The sequence below is a fragment of the Brienomyrus brachyistius genome, chromosome 1 (assembly GCF_023856365.1).
Source record: "Brienomyrus brachyistius isolate T26 chromosome 1, BBRACH_0.4, whole genome shotgun sequence".
NCBI classification, from domain to species: domain Eukaryota; kingdom Metazoa; phylum Chordata; class Actinopteri; order Osteoglossiformes; family Mormyridae; genus Brienomyrus; species Brienomyrus brachyistius.
Window position 1 is genome coordinate 27,437,625 of NC_064533.1, and position 28,000 is coordinate 27,465,624.

Below are 28,000 nucleotides of genomic sequence, written 5' to 3' on the forward strand. Positions count from 1 at the left end.
GAAAATGGAGCTGTAAGTCTTGACTGGGCAGAGTAAATTGCAAACCACACCAGCCTCCACCTCCACGAGGAACTGTCATGTCCTAAAGTAAAGCATCGCTGGTTTAATGTCACGGAGCTAAAATAAACAAGGCGCTCATGGGGTGGCCGCAGAGTGTAAAGACGGAGACGCCGTCGCCAAGGCTGATTTGCCTCGGAGAACCACTTAGGCCGTCTGCCCGCATTTCAATTAAACGGGGACAGCTGTTCTCCTGTGTCCCGATTAGTCCCGCGTGGCAATTTACAGATCATCCAGCTTCATTTCAGGTACCAGCGACGACGAGGAAGGGATAATTGAATGGAATGTCAGTCAGTTCAGCATTGTGGTGGCCGTGGGTTTAGGCAGAGGGAGCTTCAGACAGGAACCGAGGAACCTGGATTTGCCAGCAAATAAAGGGTAGAATTTCAGGGACCGCCATGAGATTGCGGTTTGCCTGTAGATAAGTAAGAGTCCCTGCACAGCATGATAAACAGCGTTTCCTATATTTAGCTAGTCAATGTTCTTTCCATGTATTCACCCCTGACCCAAGCAATGATTCTTTATCCAGATCAAAGTTTCTTGGCTTTCTTCAGAGAAGATGAACTGGAGACGGACTCCCTTCGTTTTCTCTGCAGAGACGAACAGAAATGAAGACAGTGAATGGCAGTTTAACAGGTTAAAACAGGAGAATATAATAACCTTCTTTATTCAGCCTGCACTATGCATGCAAGAGATTTCTTTTGGTTTTTCTGGTGTTGCATACAAAGAGGGAACACAGTAACAGTGCATAGAGAGAGGACATGAAACATGCAGAGCAACACGAAGAATGAAAACAGGTACATGAGGGAATGGTGTGGCTAGCAAGGAAATATTCCTGTAAAAATACAGACAGATCAAAAGGAATGAATACAGACAGTCCCCAACTTACGACTGGGTTCTGTTCCGATGGAAGTTGTATGTCGTATGTTGGAATAGGATAATCGCACTGACCACATGTGAGAATGAGACTGGGAGATACGTGAGAGACTAAGATGGTCGTGCTGTCATAATGTACAGTACCTCCCACAGCAATTATTAATAACAACCATGATTATCATCACTATAATTATTATTGTTATTATTATTATTTGCATATCAGACTCTGATAGCAGTGAGATATAGTAGAGGATAAGATGAACGGAAAATATTTAGCAACAATTAGTTGAAAAGCTCAAAATGCAGCATCCAAATACCATGAGTTTACCATCAGGAAACCATCAGTAATGGATTTGCCATCCTGCAATTCACTCGCATAATGCATAGGATCAGCAGTCAGGACTGCACTGGGCTGCACTGTCCATGCTCTACGCGTTGTGAACACAGCACTGGAGTAAGATGCAGGAAAAATGACAGCTTTCATCCTCATATGGGGACAGCTTGTGCTTTTCAACTAATCTGAGGCTGTGACAGGACCTTCAGGGCAAAGCAGTAAGCAGTAAACGCTGCCCATAGCCAGGCTGTTCCCACAAGGTGAGGGACAAAGCTCACTGGACAGCAAAGCTGCACTCCAGCTATCCTGTGTGAGACTCTTAAACTCTTGCCGATTTCCTAAACTTCCACATATTGTTCTCTTCTGTACAAAGATGATATTCCTGCACCACATTTCATTTATATAAATGCTACTCTGGGCTAAAATAAGGAGGATGGGGAGGCCTAATTTTCCCAGCATTTCCCACAGCTTTCACACGGTATATGAGCAGGATAACAGACAGGAAGCATGCCCGTAAGGGACAACATGCACTGTACTCACAGAGTTGGGCGTGAGCGGCGCTCCTACCACGTCGATGACCTGCTCCTTGGCCTCCACCTTCAGGTCCTCACACCCGGGGCCGGCGGAGCCCTCTGCACCAGGCCCCTCGCCAAGGTGGCTGCCCTCACCACCGGCCTTCAGCAAGGCCTCGTAGCGATGCCGCAGCATCTGCTGCTCGTACTCGCAGTTGGCGTGCGCCTGCTTCAGCTCGTAGACCAGCACCAGGTCGCTGCGCAGCTCGTTGAACATCTGCACGATCTCCTCAGTGGGCATGGGGTTCAGATCTGCATGGTGGGGGAACGATAGCCGTTGGCTGGGAAGGCCGTTCTCGAACTCTGCGGCTCGGGCAGAACACTAGGCCAGCTAGTCATGGTGGGGTGATGCAGACACGGCTACTAAATGCTGTAAATAACATGAAACTGAACCTCTAATTAACCTCGTCCTTACAATCAACTTCTTATCAGCAAGACCTGCCAAAGTACTGCAACAAGCAAGCAGAGGAATAATATTGTATATTCTCTTCTAAAAAAGTTCTGATATATATTCTCTGAATGCCTCAAACTATACGCTGAGAACTGTTTCAGTCTAAACGTCCTTGGCCTTCAAAGTAACACATTCCAAGTAAGTTTAAGAAAAACTTAATGAATTTCATAATTTGTTCCTCACTCAACCCAATCTACCATATTGGACTTTTTCAAGGTCCATTGGCTTGTGGCTACCACCCATAAAATCTCCTCGCCTTTCAGATGGAGCAGCAGACCTGGACTTTACAGAATGCTTCAGTATCATCCACCATTCACTGTCTAGTGCCTTCAAGAACCTGTGTGTACCTCAACCCACTGATGGTACCATTTTCAAAATAAATGGGGATAATTGTTCAGGGAGTTGTGAGGCTTTTTCTCGAAGTACTGACAGCCACTGGAATACTAATACTAACAATGAAAACTAACAACAGGGTCGAGCACAGAGTATGTGCTTTAGCTGTATACGAGTAAAACTGAAGCAGACGCGAGTTAACAGGTGACAGTTCTGACTTTTCCCTACACCATTACCAGGAGGAGTCTGGCAGCTGTGAAATCTGAGGCGGACTTTGTTCTTCTGCACTCACCGACTCCCTGCTCCGTTAAGATCTGCTCGATGGCTTTAATCTTCTTCTGTCCCACTGAGCTTGGGAGCTTCATCTGAAATGGAGAGAAAAAAATGCCACAAAGCTGAAATACCCATGCACATGAAAAATGGGGTCAGGTTGTTAGCAACTGAGTTCTATACACTGCACAAACTCATTTTATAATGCTACTTTTCAAATACGTACAAGTAAGACATTGAAGGTTTTCTTTATGTGCCTAATAAAGTCGTTTGTGTTTTCACTGAAGAGTTATGCAGCAATGATCAGAAATACTGCTATGATAATTACAGCCAATCATCAATAAAAATACTCATCCAGGTCCTAATAATAATGATATAGAGTTTCCACAAATGGTCTGAAAAAGATTTTCCAGTGCCAAAGCATTTTTAAAACTTAAGACCATGAAAAACCTGCTGTCTTCCGTCAGCATTTCATGACCACATGCAATGTACAATGTTATGAATTGTTCAAGAAAATCACAATGCATCTTAACTGATTTTAATTACCAAGGTCGAGCCAAATCTCACGTTTTAAGAAAATATAGTTTAAAAAACACATATAAACAAATATAGTTAAAAAAAAACTAACACTCAGAAGATAATGATTGTTGGAACAAACTACATAATAGACTGAACACGCACAAAGTCATACATAACTCACTGAGCGTTTAATCCATCAACATAAGCAGGGGAAATCGGCAATAAAAAAAAAAAAAACCCACAAGGTTTATTCATTGAATCTTAAAATTAGTGGAAGGAAAATGAATCCTGCATTTAAGGCTGATGTCAGCAGCCTGTTTGTTAAGTTGAGTCTAACAGATTATCAGAGAGATTGGAGCAAGGCTCCTCATTTAGCTGTAATGCTTTTTTGTTTCGCACTGAGAGTAATCTGCCCCTGTCACCCTGAGCTATTTGCTTTGAGTTATATTGTAAAGATTAGCCTGACAGCATACACATAACTCAAAACATTCTGTTAATGAGAGCAAAGTAACAAATCTTTTGAATACACCTATTCTAATTCTGCACTATAGGTTTGTTTTATGGTGGCATAGTGGCTCAGTGTTTGGCTCCAGACCCCGCTGTGACTCTGAGAATGATAAGCAGCTAGAAGATAGATGAATGGATGCTTATTTGTATTTGCATTAAGTGCTAAGCTAACCATATTTCAGGAATAACAAATTTGTGCCCCTTAAAAAAAATGGAACCATAAAATATGATTAGATAAGAATTATTTGGCTATTAAAGACAAAAAAAATTGTAAAACTACAAGACAATTGCACTTGTGTATGATGACAGGATTTTGTCAACGTTGATATACTTGACATTAAAAATAAAAAATATTTCACTGAAAAGCAAAAATGACCTTTGCTTGAGGTGGAGCTTTACTTACTCTCTGGCTACGAAGCGTGACACCAGCGGATTTGAAGTCAGGGAACTTGATGCCTGCCGTCTCTGGTAGAGCCTACCACAGGAACCACGGGAACAAAACCAGGGGGTTAGACTGGCAAACCCACACAAACTGCCTACACTTTCATAACACAGTACAGCTACCACAAGTGCACATCCCCATGTATTTGTACCAAGCTTTGGTCCACAACACTCTGGTAAATCGATAGAAGAAATGCAAGTAAGTCACATCCAAACTAACTTCTCAAATTCTAACAGCCACCATTTTCAACCATTTGACTGGCTAATTGTGCAAATTTAAAGATACATTACAACAAACAGTGAAGAGTGGCACTGACTTAACTCCTACACTACTTGTGTCTGTTTTTTTATTGAGGTAGGCCAGATTTATTTAGAGTTTCCATACAGTAAAAAAATTAGGACTCATTTTCATGGAAGAGTCAGAAGAGTTACTCGTGTTCTGGATCATATAGTTTACTATAAAACAGAATTATGCTCAAATAAGAAAAATGTCAACAACCTTCTAATGATTTCAGATGGTCAGATACTTATTTATTTCTATCCTTCATAAAAAACAGCTAAATTAATTGGGAGGAGGGTTAATGACTTGTCTATTTATGGCAAAAACAAACTAACTTCCCAACAATGAATTTAGCCATTACATCCATACAACACCCATCCTACTGTTTTAACTAAATCCACCATATCAAGTGAAATATTCATAACAGATGGAAGCAGACCACTATTTAATTGACTTTTGGATAATGGACCTTTTTAAAATACTTTTCATTCTAGTAACGTGATGCTGACCTCTGACCAATTATAAATGACCAAATTAACACTGCCAGAGTTACTGCTGGCTGGACCTCTGCTCCAGCTCATTAGATCAAACCTGCCTCCTCTATCTTTATACCTCACACCATCTCCTATTTCCCTGGCACATGAAACATCACACCCACATGGAGTACAGGAAAACAACATCTAAAGGTGTGCATGGCTGGTAAACAAACACCTTCTCCTTGTACAAACGAGCCAGCCTGACAGGTGCTCAGGAGAAACCCAGATCAGCTGGAGGAGAGGACCGCTTTGAGGCGAGTTAGGAGAACCGCACATCGGGAAAACTCCACACTCTTACAAAATATGTACATTATTATTTTTGCTTTTCCTTCTGGTTTATGAGAACGTGTAACCAGTCCGAGCCCCAGCCTGGCCGTTTAATTAGTAGATAGAGTGTCATAAATCCAGGCTTCTCTAATCAAATTAGACGTCGTATGTAAATTGTATTGCATGAGTGGGAGATGAGATTTTTCCAATTGCTATGTTTTTGACCTGCCCCTTGTTAAACATTTCTGTCCCCAATAGCAGGCCTGGCTATGCTATTTCATGACAGCTTGTCTCTTGTGCCGGAAATAATGAAAACGGACTTTCCTTGTAAATACGCTGCACACTGTGCAGTTAGAATGTGGTAGACACGACATTTTTAACCAGGTCCATTATAAAGAATTATAATTACAATAATAACAATAATTAACCATTGTGTTGAATACTTATTGGAAAATGTTAGCAGTTCAAGAAAACAGGTTGCCCAAATTATTCAGAGATGCCCGAGAGTAACGGAGCATCCAGGTGTATATGCCATCTGTAGTGGTCAGAGCTCTTTAACTTGATTGATTGTAAGCACACTGAACTAGCTATGCTAAACTGGTGCCACTCATCCATAATGGCTCATGTCGACAAAATTACCACCAAAAAGTTATATCAATATATTTAACCTGGAAATATTACATTACTTTATACTGGGTAGAAAACTGTTGGTTAACAACACTAAACTCACTCAATTTGTGGCAATTAGGCTACTGCTGAACTACTGCTGCAGAGGCATATAGGCTTTAGAGACGAACTTACATTGGGCTTAAGGAGAAGTTCTCAATTTATACAACATTAGATTTCAGTTTTAAGTTTTTGTCCAATATTAACAACACAATGGGTATTCTTTCAATGTAAATGCAAAAATAAAAATGTAAAAACCTATGTTAAAGTCCTGAGAATAAAAACATACTATTTAAATCCATTTCCCCTTAAAAACGTTAGCACAAATTTGGGTGTCAGGAGTCACCGGCGATGCACGGAGTGGGTATAACAATAATGGTGCTGTGGGGGCTGCAGTACCCCAGCATGACGGGGGCGGCCCGTGCCGTTTCCCCAGGTGAGCTGCATGTTGCATCACCTACATGGGCAGCACAGGGAAAGGAGCCAGCAGCTCACCGGTTTCTCAGTCTCCCTCTTCTGGGGAAGCTTCTTCTTCGTGGCCTTCCGCTCTGCCCGCCGCATCTCCGTGGTGGTATCTGCGGCTGTTATGAGCTTCTGCAGGTCCTGAGCTTTCTTCTCTCTCTCCTTCTTCCGTGTCTCGATCTTACGGAGCTCCTGGATCAAGTACTCCTCTTCTGCCACCTGCGAATCAAGCAGAGGTTCAACTCCATGTGGGACTCGACTGTGAGGGCCAGTCATATTTCTTTAATTACACAGAAGAACATAAAATGCCATTTTGCATCACCGAAGAAATCATATCTTTATTAATTACACTAAAAACAAGTCTTCGCAAAAAACACTTTTTTTTATAAGGGCATTATAAAATATCAGCAAACATCAATTCAATTTCATTTTCTACACTGGAGAATTTTCACCTGAAACAACCAATAATCAACTCATTCATTCATCTTCTATGAATACCGGCTGTCCTTTACAGGGTGAAAGGGGCCCAGAACCAATCCCAGAAAAAACAGACACAGGCCAGGGAATAACCCAGGATGGGGCACCAATCCACTGCACATCAACCACACGGTTCGCACACACATTCGCACCTATGGACAATCTGGCAACTTTAATTCACATTTTTGGACTGAGGAACACCCATAGAAAACCCTGCGACAGCATTTTCATTTCTAGATTCGTTCCAGAACCAGTCAATTAATTGTTTAACTGTAGCTAATGAAGCCCTAATCCGAACGATTGCCCAGCATGCAAATGGAAAGCCTGGATCAGGAGCGAAATCCACTGTGTTACATGATTGGAGTAAATATCAGTTCATTCTACAGGTTACTGGCAGGCGGAGATTGCGGAGGATCAGCAAGACGGATACAGAATATAAGGGCTAGAAAAAAAATCAACAGGAAAAACTGCTCTGAATAAACTGGCAACTATTTGACAGTGTAACTGCTTTAAACTATTTTATATAAGGGGGAAAACTGCTATACATAAATAACAATGATATGTATCTGCCATGACCCTCTTATGTCAGTCTGAATTGTGGGTGGATCTACCAAAACGGTTAATGACGGCTGACAGACGCTGCTGAAATACCGTGGGAGGCCAGAGATAAGGCGACTGACAGGCTGTGCGCCGGTGAATCACGACGCTAAGCTGCCGGCTCACTTGCCAGACGTCTGAGTTAAGTGCTTACTGTCTTTCTTGGGAAAGAGATGCTCTCCAAGGCGCGTGAATGACATGAAAGATGATTAATCATTCGAAAATAAAGCGCAGCTATACAGCGCCACGGTCAAGACTTCAAAATATAGAGTACAGCTAACAAAGTAGCTTTTAAAAAGCTTTCCATAACATTTCAATTACTGAATTGATGCATTTCAAAGATCCCATGCATTCTGTACGTGTGATTTGAATTTGATCTCTTTAAAGTGGATTAAAACACTTTAAATAAAACAATTAATTATTAAAGTTCAAATATTAACTTGAAGAGCACATATTCATGATGATCTAAATTTATTCAATATAAACTGGTCTCATTTCTAGCAATGATTGTGAAGGACTAAATGAATTATGCAGAAATACTGCCATCTAGTGGTAAAATAGTCAAAGTAATTACCTACAAACTAATGTTTTTTTGAAATGATAGACTTAAATATCAGTTCATAGTGCTTGAAGAGAAATTTTGGAAAATCATTATTTATACTGCCTTAACATTTTTATTTCCCTATTGTTCAGAGCACAAGAAAGCATACCACTGCTCATTATACAGAGCTGCATAGACCAGCAAAAACTGCAGGCTACATTTTGTTACTGGCTGGTAGATTCACCTTTAGCATAAATAAGCATAAGCAATTGATTTCTGTAAGATCTCATCAGTCTTTCACGTTGCAGAGATTCTGATCCACCCTAATTTCAGTTCGTTGATGTTCGAGGCCACCCGTCTATGTGTGGATGATGTTACTGCAACTTCTGAATTTTGGCTGGACCACAGACAGGCAAACAACATCAGTTGTGAAAGCCCTTTAGGTGAGCCTAAGAGCATGAAATGGCAGGAGCTTACCTGTTCTGGGGTGCGATTGAACAATCTTTCCAGCTGCTCTTTTCTACGCCTCTCATGTCCTGCGTCAAAGACGTAGATTTTGGGCTCGCACCCAGTGGCAGCGCGGATCTTTGACAATTTGGCACAGATGTTGTAGTAGCGCTCTTTCAGGTCTTCAACTGACCGCTTCTGTATGAGTAAATACAGTCAGGATCAGTCGCACATTCACAGACAACCCATAGTCGCACATTGGCGGGTATTGTGAAAACCCAAACATAAGGTTGGAAAATGTGCATATGGTGAGAAAAACTGGGGGGTGGTGTGGGTCTGCACAGTAGGACTCTGTGCCAGTAAGGTGCCACTGGTTCAAATCCCATGACTTCACAACTGGGCCCTTCACTCTAGGGGCAGTAGGCTGTAATGCCAAAATTTGCTCTTGGGTCACATGCATAGCATGATGATGATGCGTGAAAACTACAGTTTTCCCATAAGCGTGAATAAAATATCATTACTCAATTAAGGCTCATCCTAAAGATGTAAAGAGAGCTCCACAGCAGAAGTGCCAGCTGTAGTGATCTCCCTGCCGCTGCCACCTTGGCTTTATCGTTTCACATGCATGGACATATTCCACACCCGCCTCAACCCGTAGGCCCATCAGCATTGCCTACGACTCCTCTCACCCCTTACTCTCTTTAGCCTCCTCCCCTCAGGGAAAAGGTACCGGAGCCTCCAGGTTCGCTCCACAACAACGCTGTCCAACAGCTTCAGGCACCAAGCTGTCAGGAAGCTGAACGCTGTCCACTACCACCACCCCCCCCTTGCCCCCTGCCCCTGGACAATAACTAGTCACTACCTACCAAGGAACTACCTGCCAACTTTTTTGCATTCAATAGCTGCTCTAGATCACTGTGACTGGTTTTAATGCTGTTTTCACACTACTGACTGTATATTGTATTGTATACTGTATAGAGGTTTGCTTATTTTAGTTTTATCGTATTTATCTTATGTCACATGTTTATACTTTTTTCTTTTTTATACTGTATTACAAAGTCAGCATTTCGATTCCCTTGTATGTTATGAACATATATGGAATTAACAATAAAAGCCTATTTGATTTGATTGGATGCCCAGAGACAAGCACAACAGTGGCTCATCTCTGACCCCTACAGTGTAAGTGCTGAACCGCGGCTCCCAGTGCCCATAAAGGACACACTAACCCTGAACTGCTGGTGGTCATAGCGGTCGTGGATCACGATAAAACGCAGATCGAAGCTCTTGCAGAGGTCGAACAGGTGATCTGTCTCTGCTTTGGTCCATCCGTCATCGTGAAGGTACATGAGATACTCCTGCTCTGAGTAGACGGGCACCTGAACGGTCTGGGAGCAGAGGGAGACAAATACAAAATGAGTCTCAATTGATCCAGGTAAACAAATACAAAACAACAAGCAACTCTGTATGTGAATTCATGTTTCAGAAAAATAATGTACACTTCTATAGCAGGGTTCCCCAATTCCGGTCTTGGAGGGCAAGAATCCAACACAGTTTGCAGATTTCCCCGTTCAAACACGTTAGTCAGCTATTACCAGGATTAGTATGTGTGTCTGAGCAGGAAAATCTGCAAATGGTGTTGCAAATTGCCCCCCCCCCCCCGGGACAGGAATTGGGGAATCCTGCTACATGGTTTCATATACCTGGGTATAAATAACAATCGCCTGGTCCTTCTAAAATTAGATACATTTTATATAATATATAATTATATAAATTTATATAAATAATATTGCAAGGGTGGGTCAAAACCCCTGTAATGTGATAGACTGATGAGTTCATACAGAAATCAGTTACACTTAATCTGCTAAAGGTGGTTGTACCAGCCACTGAAACAAAGGGCACGCTAACTTTTTCCACACATGGCTTCTGCAATTTTACATACTTTTATCAAAACGTGTTGTTTTTCACCCGTGGTTAGATTTACAACCTTAGGACCTAGTGAGGACCACATTTTTTAGATATCCTCTGATATACGAAACCATGGAAATGAAAGAGGGTGGATCATCACGCTATTTTCATTTGTACTGATGTGAACTATATTATTCGGTCGCACTTTTACTTGAGGGGCACAAGTAACTTAGTAGCTCAGTTACTACTCTAGTACAAACCACGAACAAACATAGTGACTGCATGAAATACATGACTGATTAATGATGAATGAACACGGGATCAGTACGTAACTAACACTTAGTTTCTGGTCAGTTAATTAATTTAGTAAGAGAGTACAAATACATTGTGCCCCCTCAAGCGAAGTGTTACAATATTAAATAAGAATATTAGCTATTTTTTGTGGCAATGTTAACAAACAAAAAAAAAATACATTTCACACTATACTATCAACACTGGCTGGAAGTTCAATCCCGCAAAACAATGCATACATAAAGCGTACAACAAATACACTGGAAATAAACAAATCAGAGCAGGCTGTCACTTTCTCCTGATATTTAAACAAGTTTCAAACCTTAAGATCCAGGCATTAATGAATAATTCTAACTCACAAGTGGTGTGTAGGCCCTTCCACTCTGACATGCAGCAGTCATTAAACCGTTTCTGTGTACTCCAACTCCATACAAACAACAAGGGAACTGAGAGTGTGACCTTATTAAAGCGGGCAAATGGGTAGTCTTTGCCTTCCTCTGTCAGGCGTCTCCAGTGGTGAAATATGGCGCCATCTCTCCTGGCGGGGTTAGTGAAAGGCATCCACTTCCAGGGACGTACTCTCTTACAGCCCGCTTGGCCTTCACTGTCCGATAGCCCTGCGTGGTGTCGCTAGGCAACAGTGGAGGAGCATCTCTGCGGGTTACAAAATATTTTGATACATGTAATTACTATTTAGGACGGGGAAATGTATAAACAAAGCAGCATTATGAAAATGATCAGGGACGTAATTCAACGCAAAAACAAAGTTCACTCACTTTTTATCTGAATAAAGGAGAGCATAAACCTCTCTGTGCATCCCTTCAGGCCGTTTGAACGTTAGTGTCTCTGTTGACTTCTTTGACTTTTTCTAGAAACATTAAAATACACTCAAAGCAGAGTTTGAACACATAACGTTTAATAGCTAAACATACGAACAATGGAAATAATTGTATGATTATTCTCCAACCTCTTATCTTGGTATTATAAAATATTTCAGTCAAGGTTGGGTGGATGGGCACATAATCCTAATCTGAATCCAAACTGTCTATAGCTACACAAACACCATGCACATACCTGAAAATATGGTTTCATTATAATGACAAGACTGAATATTATGTCTGTGGTTTAATGAGTTGCCATGCATTTTCCCCTAACAGCTGTATAACGGTAAATGACACTGATTAATGCAGGGATTTACGGTACAAAATTCCAAATGTACACAGCTTTAATAAAATAGGAATAGAGCATTTATCCTGCTACACTATTTTATTGCTTCTCCAATGAAGTGTATATTTATGGGAGTACCTATAGTAGGAATTATTGGGGGGGGGGGAATATAGTTTTAAAATTCCCAAGAGTCCCAAACTGAACATTAGATGATCACTTTAGGAAAGACGTTCTTAGTATGACCTGCATTGGCTGGTGTGACATGAAGTTAAATATATAATGGTAGATATATTAATAGCTCACAGAAGGTGAGATGAGTGGACATCATATTTTCCAAATGATTCATTTAATGATTCAGTATAATTTAACACCAAACAAACCCCTGTATGTATATAAGACATGAAACAAACATAAACAGAATAAGTATTTACATCACATCAAGATATTGAAGTAAATTTTTAACTTAAAAGTGATAACAGCACCATATACAATTATATATAGGTGGAAATCTTACTTTATCAGAATTAATGATGTCCTTCTTACTGATGGGTCCCGAGTCATTGTCACCGCCTCCCAGTTCCAGTATATCTCGTACATCTGCACCAGTCGCCATCGTGTACTGAAAGACAACGTTACTTAAATTGCAAGCAGAAATAAATACTGACACAAAACCCAAAATCCAGGCCAAAGTGTCATCAAAGGCTCTCATCACACAATGCGAGACATCTGACAGCTTTGCTACCACAGAAAACGCCCCAACCTCCCACAAACTACTAATTATTCCGAATTAACTAAGTCCTAACCTGTACTCGCTTGATAGCTTTTGAAGTGGCTATTACATTATTACTTTAGCTAATTGCCCAAGTTTTTAACAAACGTAACAGTGAATAAACCAGATTATCAGATATCCATAGCCGCGCTGCTCCAGCCGGGCGGTTAGCATGACGGCTACCAGCCGCGATAGCCTTTGATAAACTACCTCCACTACACGTTTTTCGCTCTAACAAAAAACAATCCTTAGTCCAAAATTATTTATACACATTTTGGTTACACGTGACGCCTTGTTGAAATTATTCTGAATGACCGTGTACACTTTTGTTCGTAACTAAACAGGTAGAGGAGTCACAGAAGCTAAGATGCTAACACGCGCGAGCCAAAACGGTGTGTTAACTTAAACAGAAGATAACTGCACTAGTTTACGTGCTTAAGGTACTTGCCGGTGAAACCAATGTGTGTTTATATACAGTATGTGTTTATATATTTACATGTTTACGGACCGCTCGCCGTCCCGTCCCACAAATGAATGAGCGGAGCACTCCGCCTTTGCTACATCCGCTTGAACAGAAGCCGCTCGATATAAACCAGCTTTCAATTCGTATTTATGTTCCTCTGAGAATGGATTCCGGAAAAACTCTTGCTTTGAAAAACTCAATGGCTTTGGATGTAAAACTCTGAGATTAAACGTTAGCTAGCGATCTGCCGCTTTCATAAGGCAATTTCTAGCTAAAATGCTACTTCAGCGGAGCGTCGGTTTGTCTATGCCAGAGCCCATAGCTTCCGGTTTTAAAATTTCAAAATAAATGTGTTTTAATATTATCTACTCTTATGTTTGTAAGTACAGTATTATGTAAAGTCAGTTGTAAAATCTCTAAAAATCTCTTTACGACTTGGATTTTAAGGGCCCACACTGATTAAGTTCTATATTGAATCCTTGGGCCCACAAGTATGCCTGCTTTAGCTAGTAAATACCGATATCGCTGCAATAAAGCTTACTAGGTAACATTTCACTTGGCAGGGCACAACTAATATAGTAACATGTTATTACTTATGTATTAATTACCCGCAAACTAAGTCTTAGTTACATATTGATCTCATGTAAATTCATCATCAATGAATAATGAGTGTTTTATCTAAATTTGTTACTATATGTTAGTTCTGTACATTCTGTGAACTAGTGAAGGAACTACTATATTTGTCCATGATTTGCTTATGCTTTGTACTTACGTAGTAACTGAATTATTATAAGTATTTGTGCCCCGTCAAGTAAAGCTTACTATCAGACAAAACGGAACACTTTACCTTTTAGATATTGCATTACTTTTTTGACAATATCGTACTCTAACATTATAAAGTAAAGGACTATGTAACACATGAACTAGAAAATATTTTTTATATTTTAAGAAGTATGGGGAGTGAGTAGAGTCTGGTAATTATATTTAACCAATTTTAGGGTTGTTTGATTAGAAGTAATCTTTTTCATTAAGACCCTTCAAATGGTTATCCCCATTACCAGTTGACTTTTATTATGGTAGAAAAATCCCCGAAGCTGTAACCGGAAAGAGGAAACCAGATATCTTTGCTGCTACAATTACTGACTTCTGGGAAATATTTCGAAACAGTTAGAAATAATTCACGCGCCCTCTCTTGACATGGAGTGTGTTATTAGACAACATTAGATACAATAAGTAGTAATATTGACAACCTGAAAAAAATAATATTATAGATGTTTTAATAGTATCAAATAATATGTAGTTTTAGAAGGTATTTAAACTTGTACAGAAATCCATGTTTATTTCCATGTTCTCCTGGATTTCATCACCTGGAATGTGGGTTCAAATCCCACATTTGTTCTGTATGTGAGTTCAGTTTATATGTTTTCTCCATGTCTGGTGGGGTTTCTCTGATTATTAGATTGCTCCTTGCTCCTGTGGTCCATAGACATGAAGTTAGGCTATCACGCATCTCTAAATTGCTCAATCGAGAAATGTCCCAAAGCGATCGAAAAATAAACTGTAATCTGGAAAACTGAAGTAGGAGTAGGCCTATGTCTTACGTAAATAATTAAATCCATGTAGTTAACTGGCTCAGTGGAACCTTTATTTTGGTAGATTCAGAAATGCGTGTAAAATGTATTTAACCAGGCATATTACTAAAATTATTTTACACTAGGATAAAAAGATTTATATAGCTAACAGCGCGGCATCTGTCTCCCGTAAATAACGTTACCAGAAAGGAACTAAGCCACATTTCCGCGTCACAGCAACACAAGAGCGTCTGTAGCAACGGTGAATAAGCCTGTTGCTGGGTTTGCACATTTTCCTTCACCGCTGGACCAGAACAATCGTTCTTAACATACCCCGCTGGTAACATTAACATCTACCTTAGTCTTGGTGCTTTTTAACCTATTTTTTTCAGCAACAGTTTCCGCTTAATTGCAGACAATTGTATGTATCTCATTCGCGTGCTCGACTGGCCATTGTAGGATTTTCCAGCAGTATTTCTGCAATTATACTTTGGAAAGTGGTAATGTGAGTGGAAATAGTACTACTACTTATATACTACATATACATGTATCCACTGGTTAGTAATGCACACCGGGTCACCATTCCAAAATTAATTTGAAGTTAGCAGAAAATGTTTAGTTCTTTCAACCGATAACCGAATAGGCAATTAATTAACCATACTGATAAAATGCAGTATTTAAAGACTATAATGATAAGCCTAACTTAATGAATGTCAATTGGAAATCCACAATATGCCAGGTAGGCTTGACCGTTTTTTTTTTCTTCGTAGACTTGTGACTAGTGTATTTGGTGAAGGTGATGTCCAGCAGAAACCAGCAGGTGGGGATTAAGCGGCTGCTGCAGTTTTTCCGCCAATGGGACCGCGGCAGCGCGGCGGCGCGGAGCCGCATGCTGGAAGCGTTCGTTGGCCGCAGCCTGGGGGACACCGGCCCGGAGCTGGAGCTGCGCTTCGCCCAATCGGCCAGTCTCTTTTTGGCCAGGATCACGGCGTGGATCAGGCTGCAGTATCCTTGCTGACACCCTGTTCTCCGTCTGCAGGGAAATTCGCGGCTATTACCATCTGGACCTTAAAGTGAACGACTCAGTACTTACACATACACATACAGCAGGTTTTACTGTGTAAATAACCATAAAAGACAGAAAGAAACCATGACCATAACTAATTTGTCCTTTGATTCCAGTAATCTACAATTTACGTCTTTTTTGTTATTTTTTTTAATTATTATTCGCATGCGTTTTATATACGTTTTGCAGAAGATCATGGGACACAGATAATGAAAGCCAGCGTCACCAAAAGAATGCCAGATAAAATTTAAGAATAGAAAAATTCGCAAAACTGGACACGCCTAAAATACGGAACATTTCAATGAATATGGCCGCCCAGATATTAAGTTTGAAACTTCTGGTTCAAGACCATAATAATTGCAATAAAATGCTGGAAATTACAGTCCTTTACAGGAATTTCTCAGCTATATGTTTGGGACATACTTGGGGCTGCAGCTTCGAGCTGTGGGTGTCTTTCTTTCGGCCTCAAACAGGTGATTAAAATCGTAACGTCTGTGAAAATGCTTCTTTTCAGAGCTGAAATGAATTTAATGTTGCTTTAATCTTATTCTATTTTTTTTCAACAGTCACCGTTACCTAACTGAGTTTCTTGAAGTGGGAGGGGTTCTCACTCTGTTGGAAATCTTAAATCAGAAACAGATAAAAGATGAGGATAAGACAGAAGCCCTCCGTCTATTGCAGATCATTTCCGACGCTGGTCGGAAGTACAAAGAGCTCATTTGTGAAAGCTTCGGTACTGACCTATGATCGTTTTTTGAAAGCCTTTCAAAAACCACTAAAACGTATTACGAATCACTTCCATATGGTATTTTTCTAACCCTAATCCCATCAGACAGCATTTCTACAATGTAGTGATATTCCCTCACTCAACTGTGTAGGACAAAGTTTGATATTGGGGGGGGGGGGGGGGGGGGGGTTTGGCACATGTTAGTAATTTAGATACAAAAGTGGTGGGGTTGTTTAATGCAAATTAAATTGGGGAGGGGGCTTACACAAGTTCGTTCGCCCCTGCCCTCACTCCCCAAATTCCATGTGATTTGCAGGAGTCCGAGTCATCGTAGAATGCCTGGCCAAGTCCACATCTGTGGACACCAAGGAGACAGCCAGTGTCCTGCTGGAGTCTCTGGCTCATGGAAACTATAAATACCAGGAGCAGGTCTACAAAGGGCTAGTGGCCTTGCTGCAGTGCACTTCCCCCAAGGCCCAGCAACTTGCTCTGCAGAACCTCCGTATTGTACATGTAGGCTCACTGTTGATTGAGTCTGAAGATCCAACTTTTCCATTTTTACTGCATGTCTGTATCTGATGGTTGTTTTTTTCCTGTTCATTTTTTCACAGAAAATTGTGAATTCTGCTCATCCTAACATTGTAGAGCCTTTGTTGAATATGCTGAAGTCATTGAACCTTGAAGTTCAATATGAAGGTAAGTTAACTAAAATAATTATATGGAATTCTATGAAAAATTAAATGTATCAGTGCATAAGCTTGCCAAACTCTTTTATCGGACATGATAGGAAATTATAGTATAAAGTGATGTTACACTGCTGTACAGATAACTTTACCATAGCAAGTCACGTAGAAGGCATTTTGTGTACTGTTATGTTTAAATTCATACCATCCTTCAATTTTATTTTACTTCAGTACAATTTAGCTTTTAAAATGTTCATCATGATCATTTATAGTTGCAACAGTGTATCGCTATTGCTGTCATATATCATTGTATTTGATTGACTTATTGTTGAAGACTGAGCAGTGTTTCTAGTAGTATCTATTGATTTATGTTTTGTTTTCTTTTATGTAACTAAACCCATAGCAGATACATCATACATATAACTAAATTCTGCCTGTGAGTAGCTAGTTAGATAATAATTATTGTGTTTTCACCTTTTTTTGTCTTTGATTCTTCCAGCTATAGAATTAATCAGAGATTTAATGTCATATGATGAAGTTAAACCAGCTCTTCTGAAGGGTCTAGTCGCTTTGTTGAAACCAGTGAAAAAAGAACCACAGCAATATCAAATCCTTAAAGGTCTTTATTTTTGCCTATTTTCTTCATACAGCCGTACTTATAGGAAATGGATACATATAATTCATGTAAATAGATTATACAGTTTTTGGTGTTTAACTACAGTAACTGTTGACCAGTATGTACAATTTACCATATGACTTAATATTGAACCCTGATTTTATACCTAATAATAAACCTGAAAATATTTTTTATATGATTTGTTAAAATATATACAATAGTTCAGCTTTACTGGCTGATATTAAAGTATTTCAAATATTTATTTATTGCTGACATATACTCGTAATAAGGTTATCAGTTTTGCTATAGTACATATACTACTTGATTTTATGTACTGATACATGTATGAACACATAGAGGGTAGAAACCTGGGGGGTGGGGGGAACGTATACCCCCCAACCGATATTTAAGTTGAGTTTATGCCCCCCCAAAAGAAATATATATTTACATTTAAATTAAGTTATGCCCTCTCTCCCAATATCAAACTGTCCCCTTTGCCATTGACTGTAAAGTATGTTTTATTTTAACCACCGTTGCATGTCTCTCCCTTCACCATTCTGTCACTTCTGTGCAAACAGTAAACCTTCTTCCTATTGCAAAATCACTAGGTTTGCTGCAGTCTTTGTGCTTTGACATGAAAGCCTTGTTACAGTAGGCTTTCTTTATTTGAGTACTGCCATGTGTCATGCATGTTGCAAGGTCCCTTAGGGGTCTCCAGCATGGTACAAAGCATAAGGAACTTTCTTAGATGCAACCATCTCTGAAAACATGGCACAAAATTAGATAAATTGATGTGTTTATTTTCTTCTATGCAATACGATGATTTTAGCAATTATACTTGTGTTTTATTGAGATGATATTTTTTTTAGATCCTGAAAGAATCAACATGACGACATCGTTGCCTGTTTCTATTCAACAAGCAGCTGCAGCAAAAGCTATAAGGTAAATGATATACAGTACCAGGGGCGCCGCTAAGGGGGGGAAAGTTGGGACAATTCTAAGGGCCCACGCCCTTTAGGGGCCCCCAGAGATCTGAATGGGTGTGGTAGGGGGGCCCAACCTCATATTTTGTCATAGGGCCCAAAATTGCTAGCGGCGCCCCTGTACAGTACTCTTACTTTGCTTCTTATGTGCTAGTTTGCATAAAACCATTTAGTAACACTTCACATTAAGTGCACCTTTATAATGCATTTATAATGCATTCATAGACCATTAATAAATAGTATGTAAGTAAACCTTAATATGAAGGTTCATTTAATGGTCTGTGAATGCATTATACATGTGTTATGAAAGTGCACTTAATGTAAATTGTTAATAATGTTTGTTATTAATGTATATTAGATCTGCATTGTCTTGATCATGTTGTATGACAAGTTAAGGTATATATACAAGCTTCCTACTGATGTTCATAAATACATTATGAAGCTGCATTCAAACTTCTATGAGTGCATTATAAATGCATCATGAAAGTGTGCTTAATATAATGTGCTACCAACCATTGCTGCTTTAGTCACTCTTTGCAGAACAGGAGCCTGATTGAATTGGAAATTGTGATGATTAAGAAATTACCCCAGTTAATGAAAGGTACGAAATAAATTGATTGTTTAAATATCACTGCACAGGATGCTGTCACAGGGCAGCAGTCAGCTGTCACACGATCTGCTTCACCATGATGTAATGCATTATCTGCTATATGCCATGGGTAACAGGGAGCATGCGGATTCCCAGAAGCAGGCCTGCCTGGCTCTGAAGGTATTGCCCCACTCTCAGTCCTCTGCATCTTACCATCTGCATCCTTAAAGCTAACTGGATTGGATTGTCTGTAGCATAATTTTGCAGTAATTCTTTGCTCTGTGCTGTTGAAGTGCTGTATCAAATATGTTTTCTTTTTCATTTTTAACGATAGCAATTTGTGCACACCCACCCAGTCCTGGTGGAGCATGTACAAGCAGCAATGGGGATCACGTTGTTTGACTTGTTCATGGTGAGTGCATTCTGTAAATTTAAGATTGATTAGATCTATGAAAGTGAAATGACAGATTGCATTGTATGTACAGTATAGTGCTCTCCACAATTATTGGCACCCCTTGTAAAGATTTGTTAAAAAAAAGGGTTAGAAAAATCCACGTTTTGGTGAAGTAACTTCATCTATTACTGAGAAAAATCCAACCTTTTCACCAAAATAAATTTATTCAAAGAAAACCAAATCCTTCATCAATAAATAATTGTTTTCAACAAAAACACGTGTCACAATTATTGGCACCTCTACATTTAATACTTTGTACAACCTCCCTTTGCCAGTATAACAGCACTGAGTCTCCTATAACATTTTATAAGGCTGGAGAATACCAAGCAGGACATACAGTATGAGTCCATTCCTCTTTACAGAATCTCTCTAGACCACCCAGGTGTCACGATCGGGGTGTAGCAGACGGGCGATCGTGCGGGTAAGGAGCAGGCAGGCAAGCGGGATACGGGGAAAACGGGGTTTTATTAGGGGAAACCGGAGCAGGACGGGAAACAGACATTGACAACATTAATGACGGACGAAGGACTCAGGTAAGACACGGACTGAAATAGACAGGACTGAGCAAATGAACTGGATACAGCTGGGTACAATCGGGAGAAAACACGTGGGTAATCAGGGGGCGTGGCACACAGGAGGAGCGGACGAGCCGGGCATGACAGAACCCCCCCCCAAAGGCGCGCTTCTCCGGGCGCGCCAAGGAAGGGGGCGACGGACGGGACACGGGAACCGGGACCTGGAGCAAAGAAACAGAACCATCAACGAGAGACGGGAAACAGGACCGAGGCACAGAACAGGGCAAGCGACAGGACATGAGACAGGAGCTGACAAAGGGCCGGGAAGGCAGAGAGACAGATCAGGAAGGGAGATACAGCGGGAACAGGAGGAACAAAAGGACCAGGAGTGAAGGAAGGGAACAGAGGAGGACGAGGAGCAGAGACGGGAGGAACAAAGCGAGGGGGAGCAGAGACAGGCGGGACCAAGAAAGGGGAAGCAAATGAAGGAGGGACCAGGGCAGGAGAGAAGGCGGGGGAACAAAGGGGAGCCCGTGGGAGCCCCAGCGGGCGACGGGCGGCAGCCGGAGGGGCCGCAGACGGCCGGGAGGCCGGAGCCGGAGGGGACCGAGAAGGGGCCGAGGAGACAGGGCGAGGGACCCGCGGAGGGGCCAGGGAGGGAGCAGGAGGGAGCACCGGGGAAGGGGACGAGGGAGCAGGAGGGGCCCACGGCGAAGGCCCGGAGGAGGGGGGAGCCGCAGCAGGCGGCGACGTCCGGTGGAGGGCCGGAGGTAGGGGCCCCGCAGGCAACCGAGGAGCCGCCGTCGGGGAGCCCGCCGGCGACCGACCAGGCACCGGAGGGGGGAGCGAGGCAGGGCGACGAGGTACTGGAGGGGAACCCGCAGGCGACAGCCGACCCGGAGGGCCAGGAACCGCAGGTGCCAACTGAGCCCCAGCGCAGGCGAGGCAGGGCGAGCCAGGGGGCAGGGCGGGCGGGACCCCAGCCCTGCGTCTGTGCCCCCTCCCCCTGCGGGACACAGACAGGCTGAACTTAGGTCGGGGTCGACGTCGCCGGGGCGAGGGACAAGGGGTCACAAGTTCTGTCCCCGAGGGGTCCCATTCCAGCTCCTCCACCTCCAGAGAGGGAGGAGCTGCGGTGGAGTCTTCGGGGACCTCCTCGGGAACCGGGGCCAAGGGACTTGGAGCGGGAGTAGGAACGGGGCCAGGAAGTAAAGTCACTCGGGGCGCCTCGGGAGCTGCTGCAGGCGGAGGGGGCGCCTCGGGAGCTGCTGCAGGCGCGCGGTCAGGAACAGGAGCGCGGTCAGGAACAGGAGCTGGCTGCAGTGGGGGCGCCTGCCCGGGAGCTGCAGGTTGCTGCAGTGGGGGCACCGGCCCGGGAGCTGCAGCAGGCGAAGGGGGCGCGACTGGAGCGCGGTCAGGGACTGGAGCTGCAGGCTGCTGCAGTGGGGGCGCCTGCCCTGGAGCTGCAGGCAGGGGGAGCTGCGCAGGCGGCTGCGCAGGCAGCGGCGGCCGCACGGGAGCGGGGTCCGCCGGCAATGGCGGCCGCACGGGAGCGGGGTCCGCCGGCAATGGCGGCCGCACGGGAGCGGGGTCCGCCGGCAATGGCGGCAGCGAAGGCGGCTGCGCAGGCAGCGGCGGCAGCGAAGGCGGCGGCGGCCGCACGGGAGCGGGGTCCGCCGGCAGCAACGGAGGGAGGTCCTCCGTACTGGCGATCGCCGGTCTCTTCCTCCTCCTCCGGCGCCTGGTGGTGGCGGGAGGTGGCGTTATGTCCGCAAAGACGGACGGCGGAAGAAAGGCTTCCGGCTCCGGGTAGAGGAAGGGATCCTCGTCCTCGTCCTCACTCGAGAGCCAGTACTTCCACACGGGATCGGGGTCGCGTGTGGTCAGCTTCCGGGCTGGAGGTAGGGCGGGTACCTCCCTCTCGTCCTCCGTCGGAAGCCAAAGCCTGGAGAGCGAGCAGGCGCCGAGATAGATCGGCTCTTCTGGGAGCCTCTTCCTCCCTCTCCGCTTCTTTTTGTGGTCCGTCATTCTGTCACGATCGGGGTGTAGCAGACGGGCGATCGTGCGGGTAAGGAGCAGGCAGGCAAGCGGGATACGGGGAAAACGGGGTTTTATTAGGGGAAACCGGAGCAGGACGGGAAACAGACATTGACAACATCAATGACGGACGAAGGACTCAGGTAAGACACGGACTGAAATAGACAGGACTGAGCAAATGAACTGGATACAGCTGGGTACAATCGGGAGAAAACACGTGGGTAATCAGGGGGCGTGGCACACAGGAGGAGCGGACGAGCCGGGCATGACACCAGGCTCCTAGGCCCTCTCTTTTGCACTCTTCTCTTTAGCTCCGCCCACAGGTTTTCAGTGGGGTTCAGGTCAGGGGACTGACATGACCATGGCAAGCTTGGATTTGTGGTCAGTTAACCATTGCAGGGTTAATTTGGACATGTGTTTCGGATCATTATCCTGCTGGAAGATCCAATGATGGCCCAGTTTGAGTTTCCTGGCAGCAGCAGCCAAATTTTGATTTAAAATCTCCTGGTATTTCATGGAGTCCATAGTGCCATGTGTCTTAGCAATGTTTCCAGGGCCTTTTGAGGATAAACAGCCCCACAACATCACAGAACCTCCACCATATTTTACAGTTGTGACAAGGTTCTTTTCATTGTAGCCATCTTCCTTTTTACGGCAAACCCACTTTGAGTGTTTACTGGCAAAAAGCTCCATTTTCGTTTCATCAGACCTTGAATTTAGATCCAGTCAAAGTTGTAGTAGTGTTTTTCAATTACGTTTGCGGTTAACTGACAGAAAAGGCTTTTTTAAATTCTATCATACCTTCCCAATTATCTGTTAGCATGAAGGTGGCATCTGATGGCTTTTTTGGAGATGTGTAACCCCAAGATTTTACTTTGTCTTGTAATTCACCAACACTGATACTTGGGGATTTTTGCCTCTCTTGCGATCCTCCTCACTGTTCGTGGGGGTAAAATAAACGTGGGTCCTCTTCCAGGCAGGTTTGTCACAGTTCCAGTTGTTGTCCACTTTTTTATTATTGCCCTAACAGTAGAAGTTTCAATTTTCAGGTGAGTACCTATTTTTTAATACCCATTCCCTGACTTATGAAGTTCAGTACACTTCTCCCTCAATTGGTTTGGATGTTCTGTTATCTTTCCCATGTTGATGGATGACTAAGGGAATTTGGGCTCTGTGTCACCTTATATTTGTTCCTCAGTTAATCATGGATGGATGGATGGATGGATGGATGTACGTACATGCTATTAAAAAATCTGAAAATGTAAAATTAATGTTTATGTAATTTTTTTAAGCATTGATTTTGAATTTATACACAATTGTGTAAATGTGCATTGCTTAAACAATTAAATCAACTGTTAATTTGAATTAAACAATTAAATCAACTCATTCTGACACCGTGAGTTTGAAATTCTTGTAATTGTCCTTAAAATCAATTCAACTTATTCTATTTTAGAATAATCCCGAGGCTTTGTACATGAAGATGAACGGCATTCAAGCAGATATACTGGTGTCAAACAAAATGAACATTTCTGAAGGTGAGAAGGTTGTGGGGTACACACTTGACCTTGTGGTGACATTCTTTAATATCATTAGTTTCATTGCTGCATCTGGGCCACGTAAGTAAATTCTGCAATTTAATTTCAATTCTTCAAAAAAAAAATATCAATTAGCCTCCGAGATGGTATACCTGTCAAAGCAAGGTGTACCCGGCAGTTGGGATCCGAGGGCTGGGCTAGACAGCTACACAGCTTCCTATCTGTCTGAGATACGGCAGCATATGAAGGGCGGATATGGAGTTGTAGGCCTGTGGAGTCATGACTGGACCTACCTCTTCAGGGGTCTTAGGCAAGCCTTTCATGGGAGCCCCCCTAATAACACAGGTAACACGGGTGCCCAAGGTGAATATGAATTCTCCCCATAACTAGAATTGGCCATGTTTTTGCATTTCACATAAACATTTGAATTTGATGTATACAAACGCTCCTCTACTTACGAACTTTCAGACATAAGAACGAAGAGGACTGTGAGTTCAAATTGTGTTCAGTGGCCCCCTGTTTCCTGTCAGCAACATCATTTTTTTTTGTGCACGGCACTAGTACGACTTCTGGCTGCTTCTCCCGCCACGCAGCAGCGTAGCGTGAAATTGTTCTTGTAACATAACCTGTGTAAGAGAGGCTGTGTGCTGGTGTGCTTCTTGGGGTGGGGTGTAAAATGTGGACATTTGTGGGTTACAATGCTGTGCTCATGATTGGAAGGTCAGTGGTTCAAATCCTGGAGTCAGCAGGGTGATTTCACTCTTGGGCCCTTGAACAAGGCCCTGAATCCCCAATTGTTCCAGGGAATTTCTGATCCTGCCTTCTAAAAAATATATAAATAAAATGCCTCATTCTGGATAAAAGTGTTTGCTAAATAACATGAATGGAAACAAAAATTTCCAGGGGAGGGAGGAATAATCAGAGCATGCTTGGATTTCTGTCAAAAAATGTTTAGCTAATTGTACTGATGCATTTGTTGAGGTAAAGAGTTGAGTAATTGTTTCCACATTTTCATTAATGTTTGAAAATTGAATAAATTATTGAAAGTAATAACTGCTAATTCTGATCATTGTCCCTTTCAGGTCTTGAAGAGTGTGCACGCTGACAGAACTCCTTTATGTGTTTGCGTGCATTGAAGTCTTGTCAGTAGACACACAACTGACACTTTGAAGGTTTGTTTTTTTAATCCTGGCATTACTTATATAAAGTATACATGAGATGTGTCAGTCAATCCGCATAGTTAACTGCTTATTCCAGCCCACCCAACACAAACAAAAGACACAAACACACAAAGAGCGCAGAAGTGGTTCAGACGCCACCCCCCAGGAGACATGAGGCAACACTGTTACGCATTAAGCCACTGTACTGTACTGCATCTCTCAGAAGGATGCTGTTCGTAGGTATTTTAAGGTGATTTACAGACATCTTGTATTTAAATATATACAGTGTAGCAGATGGCCGGGACAATGTGGTTTACCATAATGCCAAAAAACAGAACAAGTTAAATTAGTAGAAGGATCAGTAGTTTTATTATTTTTTTCTTCTCTTATCATAATAGAATAATGTGACCCAAAAAGTCACCTTAATTCCCCCAGGATGATCGACAGCAAGCTGGTAAAAAGCAGCATGACCTAAAAACTGGAAAAAACTCCTCTTGGACCTTTATGACCAGGCCCAAATACAACCAGTCATTCTTCATTCCATGCCAGTGGTTCTTTGCATCATCTCTACCAGAGGAAACTTTACATTCTCCCTGGTGAAACTCAAGTGAAGGATTACAAATGCAGTGCATTTCCCTGCATTTCCTTTTAATTGGAATTTAATACTCATTATAGTTTATCGTGTGACTTTTATAGAACATTTTATTTGGACCCCAGAAAGAAGTCATCTTAACCACTGATGTTATTAAAATGACAACAATGCTGCTGTACTTATAGTGACCTAAAGTATAAAAGATGTCCAGGCACTGGGGAAAATGAAACTATTCTCCATAACATAATATCATGTTCATTAAACATTCAAGAGAGGACAACATTAAATCAGAAAATAAAGCATATCCAAACACCCTTAAAATATTAGCAATTTATTTACAGTCAAAACATTGTTTGGTATTGTAAATTAACACCATTTAACAAGTTTTAATTAAGGTTTGTTCAGATTAAATATTCAGACAATTAAAACAAGGTAGCTTAAATGTCCAGAATAGGTACATCTGAATTTTACATTAAAAGCTGACAAGCCTGGGATTTTGAGCCACTTTCCACTCTATTCATCAGGCAATCGAAGATTACAATTGTAGTACATTATCTAAACAACAGACTAAAATCAGTTTAGAAAACTGTTTTTTAAAAAATATCAACTGGTATCAAAGTATGATACCCTTTCAGACAGTGAAGCTGATGTATTTTAGCTCCATTATTAACCGTGTAAATTAAGTCAAATTACGTATAAAACAATCATCAAACATGTTTTTGGACAGGTGTGTGAAATTCAGTCAGCTACTGAAATTTATTATCTGCTTTCCCCCCCACAAATACTTTAATAAACTCTACCAGTCTGACAACTCATTTAAATAACTTATTCTAATGGTAAGAAAAATACCAATATACTATAATGGTATGGAAATGAACAACTGTGAACAATTCTTGTTCACATATTTGTATCGAATGTCTTCTTAAGACATTGACATAAATACATGCACATCACTGGAAAAAACCTTTTCCTTTACGTATGAACAGATGTTGGTGTAATTGGGTGGGGTCTCATGCATGCATATATAATTTTGAGGTAACAGAAAGACTTCTGAACAAAAAGGTAAACAGTAATTTTTGGAAGCACTCATCTCACATGATGCCGTTTTGACCTTTGACCCTATACTTATGACCAGGACCACATATGTGTTACGGTCCATACGCCGGCGGCGAATCGGGATGAGGGCAGGAAGTCCGAAGAATTTGTAGCCCTTCCCTCAAAACTTACGGCACGTAACATATGTTTATGGTTGTAATTTTGCAAAGAAAAAGAATGAAGTTTCAGGTCTTAGAAATCCATGCAATTTGATCGGTAACATCCTTGTAAAGCAGTGTGCGTCTTCCTTTAAAGTCCATGACCCACGTCCTGCACAATTCACTAAACATGGCTTTTAGGTTATTTTAGGTGTTAAAAGGTTCAAACATGTCAGGATCGATCTTATTCAAGTTTCTAAAGTGCTTTTTAGAGTGATGTTATGCGAGGCGTATGCAGCAAACATGTTGGACGGATATCCTCAGGTGAAGTTTGTAAATCGTCCCTGTCGTATCTCCTCCTTCTGCATATGCTGGTAACATGACTGCAAAAGAGAACAAAGTCACACATGGATTATGTCTCTATGTATCTTACTCTGTATTGCTTACAGTTTACATTGTGTGCAATCAAAGAAATATATTATCATGATTACATCAATGCTTATAACTATGGAGTTTGATTGGCGCAGTCAGCAAATTAATGTATCTTAAGGAATGAGAATTAATACTGTCATTTGTGTATGGAAGCTTTTAAATTTCATTAAAAATTCAAAAGTACTGCCAAGAAAAGTTATACCTGTTAAAAATGTTAATTCTAGTAAGTCACCAGTGAATGCATGCACATTGAATTTGAAAAAATATTAAATGCCTGTGTCCATTGGATAAGGGAAAGGCCTGAAATTAACTAAAGCTGTATTTCAAAGTGTTTGTTTTCTGACCATTGATTTCCACTTATAAACTAGAATATGACAGAATTAGGACTGTGCATTAACTTTATTGTCTGTTAACACAATTAATTTAAACGGCTTGGCATTCATTAACAGGCTGTATAACATCGATGAAATGGTACGAAGGACAGAGGAAATCAAACTTTTTAAATGAACCTTGTTTGCTTTATTTAGTTTACACTAAAATATATAAGGATAACTGAATGAACCACGTGCTTCAGTGTATTTAATGTGGAAGATGTATATCAAATAAACAATAGAGTTGA

General features: G+C 41.8%; 3 protein-coding genes across 10 annotated transcripts in view; 1 reads left to right on the plus strand and 2 right to left on the minus strand.

The window, feature by feature from the left end:
• Window positions 1–502: 502 nt before the first annotated feature.
• On the minus strand, window positions 503–13,558 carry dmap1 (DNA methyltransferase 1 associated protein 1). The gene is given in 12 exon segments (XM_048988916.1): window positions 503–647; window positions 1,808–2,091; window positions 2,916–2,988; window positions 4,323–4,394; window positions 6,605–6,790; window positions 8,664–8,831; window positions 9,860–10,018; window positions 11,289–11,422; window positions 11,425–11,483; window positions 11,606–11,697; window positions 12,511–12,615; window positions 13,274–13,558. Coding segments are annotated over 11 exon segments (1,386 nt in total). The 5' UTR covers window positions 12,610–12,615; window positions 13,274–13,558; the 3' UTR covers window positions 503–587.
• armh1 (armadillo like helical domain containing 1) lies at window positions 13,137–28,000 on the plus strand. Of its 6 annotated transcripts, none has more exons than XM_048989374.1 (12): window positions 13,137–13,205; window positions 15,570–15,804; window positions 16,270–16,338; window positions 16,432–16,598; window positions 16,909–17,105; window positions 17,204–17,288; window positions 17,775–17,894; window positions 18,761–18,833; window positions 19,514–19,643; window positions 19,798–19,875; window positions 23,923–24,004; window positions 25,087–28,000. In XM_048989374.1, exons 2-12 carry the CDS (start codon window positions 15,599–15,601, stop codon window positions 25,107–25,109), a joined length of 1,230 nt encoding a protein of 409 aa, XP_048845331.1. In that variant the 5' UTR covers window positions 13,137–13,205; window positions 15,570–15,598; the 3' UTR covers window positions 25,110–28,000. The 6 variants fall into 6 exon arrangements, with proteins under 6 accessions (XP_048845331.1, XP_048845068.1, XP_048845247.1 ...); XM_048989111.1 differs by lacking the exon at window positions 13,137–13,205 and adding an exon at window positions 14,366–14,632; XM_048989290.1 differs by lacking the exon at window positions 13,137–13,205 and adding an exon at window positions 14,366–14,628.
• LOC125716307 (ALS2 C-terminal-like protein) overlaps window positions 26,072–28,000 on the minus strand; it is a 42,008-nt gene continuing 40,079 nt past the window's right edge. For all 3 annotated transcript variants that reach the window (XM_048988567.1, XM_048988655.1, XM_048988482.1), the window contains one exon: window positions 26,072–27,332. In XM_048988567.1, coding sequence (XP_048844524.1) covers window positions 27,270–27,332 — 63 coding nt within the window. In that variant the 3' untranslated portion in view covers window positions 26,072–27,269. The remainder of the gene's footprint in view (window positions 27,333–28,000) is intronic.